Source organism: Calypte anna, chromosome 20, assembly GCF_003957555.1.
Source record: "Calypte anna isolate BGI_N300 chromosome 20, bCalAnn1_v1.p, whole genome shotgun sequence".
Lineage (NCBI taxonomy): Eukaryota > Metazoa > Chordata > Aves > Apodiformes > Trochilidae > Calypte > Calypte anna.
In genome coordinates, this window is record NC_044265.1 from 10,166,425 (window position 1) to 10,176,076 (window position 9,652).

The 9,652-nt window shown below is 35.9% G+C and overlaps 1 protein-coding gene across 1 annotated transcript in view; it reads left to right on the forward strand.

The window, feature by feature from the left end:
• VAPB (VAMP associated protein B and C) overlaps positions 1–8,012 on the forward strand; it is a 29,711-nt gene extending 21,699 nt beyond the window's left edge. The window contains exons 3-6 of the mRNA XM_030462785.1: positions 1,270–1,373; positions 3,240–3,320; positions 4,439–4,615; positions 6,737–8,012. Coding sequence (XP_030318645.1) covers positions 1,270–1,373; positions 3,240–3,320; positions 4,439–4,615; positions 6,737–6,895 — 521 coding nt within the window. The 3' untranslated portion in view covers positions 6,896–8,012. The remainder of the gene's footprint in view (positions 1–1,269; positions 1,374–3,239; positions 3,321–4,438; positions 4,616–6,736) is intronic.
• Positions 8,013–9,652: the final 1,640 nt, after the last annotated feature.

Below are 9,652 nucleotides of genomic sequence, written 5' to 3' on the forward strand. Positions count from 1 at the left end.
CTTTCACATGTTGATGTAAAAATACAAATGCTAACAACATTTGTTCTGTCAGGCCCTCTGTAGCTGCTTGCTCTTATGATTCAGTGAATGGGATTCAGAGCAGAGATCGTTTGGTGTTCAAGAATGGCTTCAACACTATCATTTGGGATATAATGATTTTCAAATGAGTTTTCAGTTGCACTCAGCAAAGCAAATGGTTAAAACTGCAGATCTGGAGAAGTTCCATAACCAGTGGATAGTTCTGATTATCCTATTTGTTAATGTCACAGGAGCTGAATATCCCAGTGTCATTTGCAAAATGTAAGGGTATTAAGTGACCACTGATTAAATAATATTCTATGCAATTGAAATGCACAACTCTCCCTCTTCAAGCTGCTTAACATGTTAGTTCTTCACCCAAAAACAACAGACATGGAAGTTCATAATACTAAAAAAAAAACCTCCAAAAGCACACACACCTTAAACCTGCCATTCCTTGCTCTGTCCTCTGAACACAGTAATTTTTTGCATAAGTATTTTCTGGAATGTTTGAGATTGTTCTTGGTTTGTTTTCTTTAGTGTAGATAAATTAATTTTTGTTTACCTCTTGGAGGTGAAGTTTATATAATAAAGCATTTAACCATAAACTTCCAGTTATAAATTGGTAACAGACTTTCAGCAGCTTATTTTTTTGAAGCTTAAATGCTTGTACTTGATAGAACAGATACCAGGAGTATCTTAAACTTTGTAGAGGAAATTTCCATCTGGAGACTTGAACCTCAGAATTTAAAATGTTTTGCTTTGCCTCTGTAGCTTTTTGCAGTCACTGTCAGTAATATGGTGTTTGACTGTCCAAAATGCCAGCTCATTACTTCTAGCCCAAGAATGGAAGAAGGAAAAAAAAAATTAAAAAAAAAAATAATTTTTTGGAGAGTTTTTCCCTCTGTCCCAGACAGTATGTAAATTATTCACTATAAATTACTATTATTATCTTGCCATAGCTGTGTACAGAATATTATATAGTAATCAGCATTTCCTGAACACTTAGACAAAAATCTAGACTGAAGGAGTCTTTTTCTCTTATGTTCATCTAAAATTTTGGTTTAAGTGATGTTCCTGATCTCAGCTGCTTCTTTGGTCATAACAGACATACAGCCTGAAAACTTATAGAAATGTTTTTTTTAATGTTTTCAAATCTGTTTTCAAATTTTCAAATCTGGTAACTGTATTGTCAGTGCATGACTATGCATCAGATTAATGTTAACATGTTTTTGGGGCTTTTTCTTGCAGTGATGCTACAGCCTTTTGACTATGACCCTAATGAGAAAAGTAAACACAAGTTTATGGTTCAGTCTATGTTTGCTCCAGCTGATACTTCAGATATGGAAGCAGTAGTAAGTATTGAAATTAATTTAAATGGATTTCTTTCTGACTGTATAATTTTTAAGACCTTTTGCTTAAGGGTTGTTGTCAAACCATGCTGGAGTGTTCCTTGAAAGCTTTGCCACATTTCCATTTCTGTGCATGTCAAGGTGTTTTCTGTTTATATCAAGCCCTAAGAATCTTGCACTGAAAGCAATGTTTAGTATCTGTGGTTTCTTCTTAAGAATGCTGTCAGTAATAGGATTCCAAGCCAGGAAACAAAAGTTAATTAGTTGTATTTTTTTTCAAGATATACAGTTTTTAGAAGGGCTGTCTTGAACTTATATGTTCTTATATGTAAGAACATTTAGAATATATTCTAAATCTGTGGCATGTCATATTTTGTGCTGGTACTCTCAGTCTTGAGTCTCTTGCACAGTTCCTTTTCCCAGCAAGAACCAGGCCCTCACAGTTGTGTGTTTGTATTTTTGTGTATTACTTAGAAACCAAAAAGGCTACCCCCCAAAATCCTGAGGGTATGGATCATGGCTTTTTTTACTGTAGTCTTTACAATATGCATCACCTTCTGAATAACTTTTTAAGGCTACAGTACTCTAAAAGAGATTTATGGAACTATATTTCTTTAATGATATAAAAATAGGATCCAGTGGGAGAAACAGCAATAGTAATAAAAAGTCTACATCACTAGAGAGATAAGCCAGTCTGCCTTTCTTTTACTCTTTAATTTTTATGATTTATGGTTTACTTTATCCCACGAAAAATGTTAGTCTGCTAGGATAGAGCCTGGATGTCCTGTTCAGTTTTGCAGAGCACTCCAGACCAATACAGTTTCTTTTTTTATAACACTTGTTCAGTTCTCAGTTTTGTTACCACTCTCCAAATCTCTTCCTATGCCAGATAAACAGGTGAGACAAATTACTGGAGCACTATTAAGCTTTCAACACTTTGCAGACAGCCAACGAGCTCAAAATAGAATTCTTATTTCAGCCACAGAAGAGCTTGAAGTACGATTCAGCTATTTAGGATGAGTCAAATATTTTTTCAGGTTGCACAGGGGTTAGCCATAGCTTGACACCTTCTTGAGATGTGCTGAGCAGTCCTGTACAACCTGAAGTTTGGTCAGTGTGTGAGACCTCTAGCACATAAATGTGGACACTTTCTTGTTGTATATTGCTATTATGGATCAGTCTTTCTAGTTCAGGGTTACAGCTGATACCAACAAAGATTTATGAGTGTTAATCCCCAAGAAAATATTGGAAGGAAACTTTTTTATGGTAAACTCCTTAGTTGAAGGTGAGAGCAGAATGAAAGGGGAAGGCTATCCCTATTGATATGTAGCACATCTCTTACTGTTTAGCCAATATTGCTGAAAAATAAGGTAGTAAAAAGGAGGAGAGGGACGAATGGTCCTGTAGTTCATACCAGGCAGGAAGAAAACCTCATATGAAATTTGAAAAGCTTGAATAGGAACTCTGCTGAACCAATACTCCAGAGCTAACAGTGTTACTAATTTGGGTTTTTTAATTGTTCCCTTCCTTTCAATGCACCCTCTTTTTATTTTTTTTTAATCAGGACCATAGCTCCCCCTATCTATGCTAATTACTCTTGCACAGTTCCCAGGTATCTCATAAATTACCTGTGTAAATTTCAGACTATTTAGAATGATTTCCTTTGTAGGATCAGGTCTTTCTTTATAGTACCACTCAGTAACATATTTCGTTTCATTATTCATCATGTATGTGGCAATAGTAGCATGATAAACACCTGTGGAATTTCCTGAGTAAGGTGATGTGTTTTGTTTACATAATATGCTGCAGATTCCATCTTTCTTATTATACTAATCTATTTAATATTAAACTAATATTAAATTATTCCAGTGGAAGGAAGCAAAACCAGAAGAACTCATGGATTCGAAACTTAGGTGTGTGTTTGAGCTACCAGCAGAAAACGATAAGCCTGTGAGTATTTTCAGATGCATATTGAGTGTTTTTAACTTAAAACCACAGCAAATCATGCAAAATGGCACGTTTATACAGACAGCCATATAATCAATAGACAGAACTCTGTGTTTCGCTGGCTGGATGGCATCACCCTTTGAAAACACAAGCTATTTATAATCTTAGTGATGCTTAATGTAACTAACAATTATTTGAACAACAGTGTCAGTGCAGCACAAGCACAAAAAATCTTTGAGTTGATCTGCTTTTATTTAGTGAAAGATCACAGGATAAAAAAATTTTTTAAAAAGTTTGAAAGCTGCTGATGGATGGTGATAAAGCTTGAGTTTATACTAAAGCAATTGTAACAGTCACCAATATAAATTTGCCTGTCCAGTGTTCCCCTTTGCTTCCTTGATACGACACTGATTTTAGCCAATAAATTGGTAGAAAACTGATTAGGGGTTATGAGCAATTAGTAGCTATAATATTGCAGAGTTCTTTTCTGTTAAGGTAATGAACTCATTAATTTCTAGTGGAACTATGTGGTGTCAAATGTAGAACTGCTAATGAATTCAGCAGATTGAAAGCTGTCGCCTGGCGTGCAGGTACTGAAGGCACAATTGTTCTACCTTGCACTGGACTGCTTGTAGTTACCATTAAGTGTTGTTCTAATGTACTATACTGCTACTACTACTCTTTGTAGTCTCACTGTGGCTGCTCCACCTGCTCCAGACAGCAAACATTTCCTTTAAAAGCAGGTGCTTATGTTAGAGGCCAGGATACTTCCCTGTCTTAGTGGTGTGATGAGAGGAATGAAAAAATCTGAATCAGAAGAGACTTTGAGCAAATACACTCCCATTCATATTGTGGAAAAGGATATTTCCTTTCCTATTTGTGCAGAGACTTAAAACTTGAGGTTATTCTGTCTGCACTTACTGCTGCTGATCTGGTGTTTTCTGTGGAACAGAAAGGGGCAATTAGGTGTATGTTGTATAAACAAATGTTGTTTATGTCTTTTGATACAGGCATGTTTCAGGTGTGCACAGACAATTTTACCTGTGTCTCATCCTAAATACCAGATGTGTGTGGTGTGGTGTTAATAACTAACCAAAAATCACTCTATCCTTTTTTAACAGCATGACATAGAAATAAATAAAATTGTATCCACAACTGCAACAAAGACAGATTCCTCTGTTATGTCTAAATCAATAAGTTCTTCTTTGGATGACACTGAAGTTAAGAAAGTAATGGAAGACTATAAGAGGCTTCAAGTAGAAGTTCAGAGGTTACGAGAGGAGAATAAACAGTTTAAGGTAAAGATTCTTCTTCTTTTACAGATTGACCTTTCCTGAAAAAGAAGCCTTTCAGGTTTGGTTACCTGACCTTGGCACCGTATTTTAATGCTGTCTATAAAATAACAGATAATTTAGATTTCTTTCTAGAAAAACTGAGAAAAAGTGGTGAAGTCAATGCTGTCTTTGAAAAGAGCATGCTGTCAGAGAAATTGATTGGATAGCAACCTGAAGTAATGAATTCTCTTTTTTTTCATTTCCCACCTAATTTTCTGAGTCTAAATTAAGCATTCAGTGTTGAATTTGGCCATTTTCTCAGTCTGATGAGAGCTTGAGGGCAGTATTGTGCAAATACTGACTGTTTTAGTAATAGCACCTGTAATATTATAATATGCAGGTGAAATAACCAAAGTGAGACAGATTTAATAGGAAACATGCTTCCTGTCATATCCAGCACATCTCTGTGAAATCAGATTAATGAGTAGTCTTTATCACTGTGCTGAAAAACAGTTTACAGTAATGCTGCTTGTTGTAAATGTCTAGTTTCATAAATAATGGCACCAGTGGTAATTTGGAATTTGTGACTGTTGGAGCCCAATAAAAGCAACTCTGTTCCATCAGCTGAGGCTTCTTGGCTGGCTGATGCATGAAGAAATTAATAAACATTTGTAAACCAGTTTAATTTTACACATAGAAATAATATATGCATATATCTAAGACATGACCTTGTGTTCTTGTTTTGCCAGCATCTCACAATACTCTAAGTACTCTATGATTTATTTTATTTTATTGGAAATTAGTCTTGAGTAAACACTCTACAGGAGATAGCTAGAATTGAGCTGATATCTCACAGTGACATCTTAAAGCAGTGAGCTGTTTGTTCCCTTTATGCAGTGTTAGAAAAATCTGTCACACATCAGAAAGCAATGTTAAATTACTGCCAGCCACCAGGTGCTGTCAGTGTCACCAGACAGTGCTAGAGTCACTGTCAGAAGGAAGTGTAAATATTTTAAATGAAAATGTGTTGTTACTAGCTGTAAAATTACTACATAGATAAACAACATTTTATTGCTTAGAAAAGTCAGTTGTCCCCATCCAGACTTACTGCAGTAGTGAGGTATCAGGTGATCTGTGACATTTAATAAATAATTTTTTTTTTAACATGAGGTGCCCCTTTAAATTCAGAAGTGAGAAACATTGATATACTGAGCCTTTTAAATTTCATTTATTTGACAATTTTTAAGGCTGTGGTAACTTTTATTACAATTTTATTTCTTGAGTATTTTCAAATCATAGACTGGAGCCTTTTGTTTCAGTATCTTACACTTTCACAGGATAATACAGGATCACATAAAGTCTAACACTGCTTCAGCTGTATACAAATTAGGTCACAGAGGACTCACTCTCCTAAGTGCTCTGTTTGTGGAATGGAGTGTGCTAACACACAGCCCTGCTGCACAGCAGTTTAGACCAAGATCAGGGCCACGTCTCCACTTGAAACAATAGTATCTGATGTTATGATGTTTTGTCTGTTGTCTCATACATTTTTAAACCAAGAGAGCTGTCAAACTCATACCAGAAAAATAGCCTAATTATTGCCATCAGTTTCATGTCAAAATGTCAGTTTTAATATGATGAGGGAAATGGATTTCCCTTCAAATGCTGGTAAAATGTGCCTGTGACATTTAACTAAGAATGATGAGTATAATTGCTTTAAAGTTGCATATTTATCACAACCTATTTTAGTTGTATTGAAAAGCAGTCTCTCCCCAACATTACTATATGTGCTTACTGAACAAGAAAAAAGCATCTTCATGCCATTCCCTCCACCATTTTTTAAAGTTCCAGAGCTGTGTCCTGGCTTAGGACAAGTATTCTTGCAAGCTTCCTCATTGCTTCCCCTGTTGCCTCAGTCAGCAGGAGAAAACTTCCAGGAGCTTGTGGTTTGTTTTCTCTGTTGGTCAAGTAGATACAGAATTTCTCTCCTACCCTTTCATTCTCAGGACAGTCCAGGAAATATAGCTCTAAATTATCTGTAAATCAGCTTTTGCCTATTGTTGTGTGCCCACCTAAAATAAACATGACGGGTGAATATTTACAGCTTTTTTTTTCAGCAGAAGTAATCAATATCTCTTCCTTTAGGAAGAAGATGGACTGCGGATGAGGAAGGCACCCCAGACAAACAACCCAATATCTGCTTCTGCAGCAGTTGTCAAGGATGAAGGGTTCAGCTCCAGACTACTTGCTTTGGTGGTTTTGTTCTTTGTCTTTGGTGTAATTATAGGAAAAATAGCCTTGTAGAGGCAGCATGCTGGAAATTTGTTAATTGGTTTGATGGTTCTGCCATATCATTGGATTAAATTTATTCATAACAATGTTTAAAAAAAATTAATGTATGACATCTCACAGGTCTTGCCTTTAAATTACCCCTGCACAAATACTCTGTAACATAATCTAGAAAGTTTAAAATGTACAATGATTGAAAGAGAATATGCTTCAGTGATGAAGAGGGGGAGAAAATCATGATTTAACACTACAATGGAATATTGTATATGTCATTTTAAACATTCTTAGACCCTGGTACATGTTGCTGGATTACCTCTTTTTAAAAAAAAATTAAAAAAAAAAAAAAAAAAAAAAAGGAGAAAAAAGAATTAAAAAAAGGAAAAGTAGAACATATTGCTCCACTGCTGGAGCTGGCCCTACTGGATGTTTGGAGCTGGGTTAGGCAGGAGGTGTTGATAACTTCTGTAAAATATGTTAATCCACCATTCTGCTCATAAATTTAACAGTTTCTGTCAGTGTCTTCAACTCTGTGCAAGTTACCAATTTCTTGGCACTTAAATGAATAGTGAGAAGCTGAAAAGAATTGTATGTGGCAAAGCTGAATGTGCTAAGGCATCATGAAGAGGCGTCTGTTGGCTGGTGTGGCGCTCACTTGGAATAAAGGTCAATGCCTTGTTCTCACAAAGGGACCAAGCTACATTGCTGTTGGTTCATTTAGTTGAATTAAAATGTTATTCAGAGATGTTTAATGCATATTTAACTTATTTAATGTATTTCATCTCATGTTTCCTTATTGTTACAGAATTGACTAATACTATATGGTATGAAAAGGCACCTGTTTAAAGCCAGTGACTAGAACTAAAAATTTGCTGCTGTAGTGATGCAAGATTCTTCTGCCTCCTGGTGTTTTGGGCACTACACAATTGTTGGGAGTTTTGATCATCTGAGCATTGGAGAAACAGTGGTCAGGAAACTGTTTTTGTATGTAAATAAGTCTATCTAGGAGAAAAAATATTAGTAGTAAACTAGTCCTATGCCGTAAAAGACCAATCCTGTTTGACTATGTAGCATCTTAAAAAGAAAAAAAAAAAGAAAAAAAAAAAAAGAAGAAAAATTAAATAAAGCCCCCAAATTAATGTTCTTTGTTACTTTGTCATGTTGTCACAGTTCTAGAGGTGGGGAGGAAACAATATTCTCTGTCAACTTAGTTTATTATTGGCATAAGGAAACTTGCAGCCTCTTTTCAGGATGATTTTTTTTTTTTCCAGCCTAATTTTAAAATCAATTCAAACAACACCATCATGAGCTTGATAACCATAATTGTTGTTCAAAGTAACCATGCTGACTGCTGAGGTACAAGGTAATTTCCCATTTTTCAGTCTAGTTGGATTCAGTAGTTAACATGCTTGGTAGCACGTTGAAAATAAGATTGAGTTAGTTTTGTTTCTAAGCATACTTACAATACAAAGTACATAAAGTCAAGTTGCTTTACCATATTGGACTTCAGTAGATGAAATAGCTTTTGAAGCAGGTAAATTCCCATGTATTCTTTGATGGTTAGTCCAAAAACCATGTCTGACCACAGTTTTCGTAGCACCTTTCAGGATTAAGACACATCTTTTAAAAGCCACTTCTTTCATTCCTTTATTACTCCTGTGATTTCTTGAAGAAACTGTTTGCACTGCATCCTGTCTGCTGCACTCCTTGACCTTTATATTTGTTACACTTCTGTCCCCAGAGCTTCCTGCTTTGAAAGTGCAAATAAGTAAAATTTTCTGTGAGGCTTAATAAGAAAATAGGAGGAAAAAATCTTAATCAGTGTGTTCAGCCTACAAACACAGCTGTGGAAGTACTTCTGGAAGATTCAACAGAAATGAGAGATACATCTTTAGGATTTTAAAATGCTGGTGCCTTGTCTGCTCAGGAGGGAAGTGACAAAGCTGTTAAGGTATGGCTGTAAAGGGCAGAGAGGATGGGAGATGAGCTGGAAAGAACAAAGCACTGAGTTCAGTGTGGCAAATTGGGCGGAACTGATCAAGAAGAAGATATTTTCTGGGCAGGAGAAGCTAATGACAACTTCTCCATGAAACATTTTAAAAGAACCTTTTCTGAAAGACAAGGTTGTAAGTGATGTTGCAAAATTTGTTTTCTTTGCTTTAGAATATATTTTATAAAACCTTCACTGAAGGGTAACTGAGCTATGCTGTATTAAGAAGTGTAAATATCTTGATCTTACTAAAAATCTGTTACAGTAGAGTTGAATTCCTAACTTGCTTTAAAAAAAAAATTAAACACATTTTTTGAGACTCCTTTGTTCTGCTGACAAAACCCCTTTGCAGGGTGAAGGGAGGGGATCAGAGCTTTAAATTGCCCTCTTGCAAGTATATTTGAAATATTTCAGGCAAATTTTACTTGTGCTGTTAGCTTCCACAGTTGACTTTGCTGGCACAGGCAGCTCCCAGATGAAGGAAAAAGCCAGCAAAATACCTGTCCTCTTCCCAGTGTTCAATAGTCACTTCCTGGTTTTCACTTGGAACTTAAAATCATTTGAGAGCAAAGTTGTTCTTGTGGCTTGCACTCCAGGATAATAAAGAGGTCCCAGAAAACACTGTCATGCTTGGCAAGATGGCATAAAAACACAAGATCAAGAAGGCTAACAGAGCAGCTCAGTTAAGGATCTATTGGTAAGGACTGAGCATGTGGGGCTCAGCCATACCATTAGGCCAAATCAAGATTGTTCAATTAACTGCTTATATTTTGGAATTTAACAAA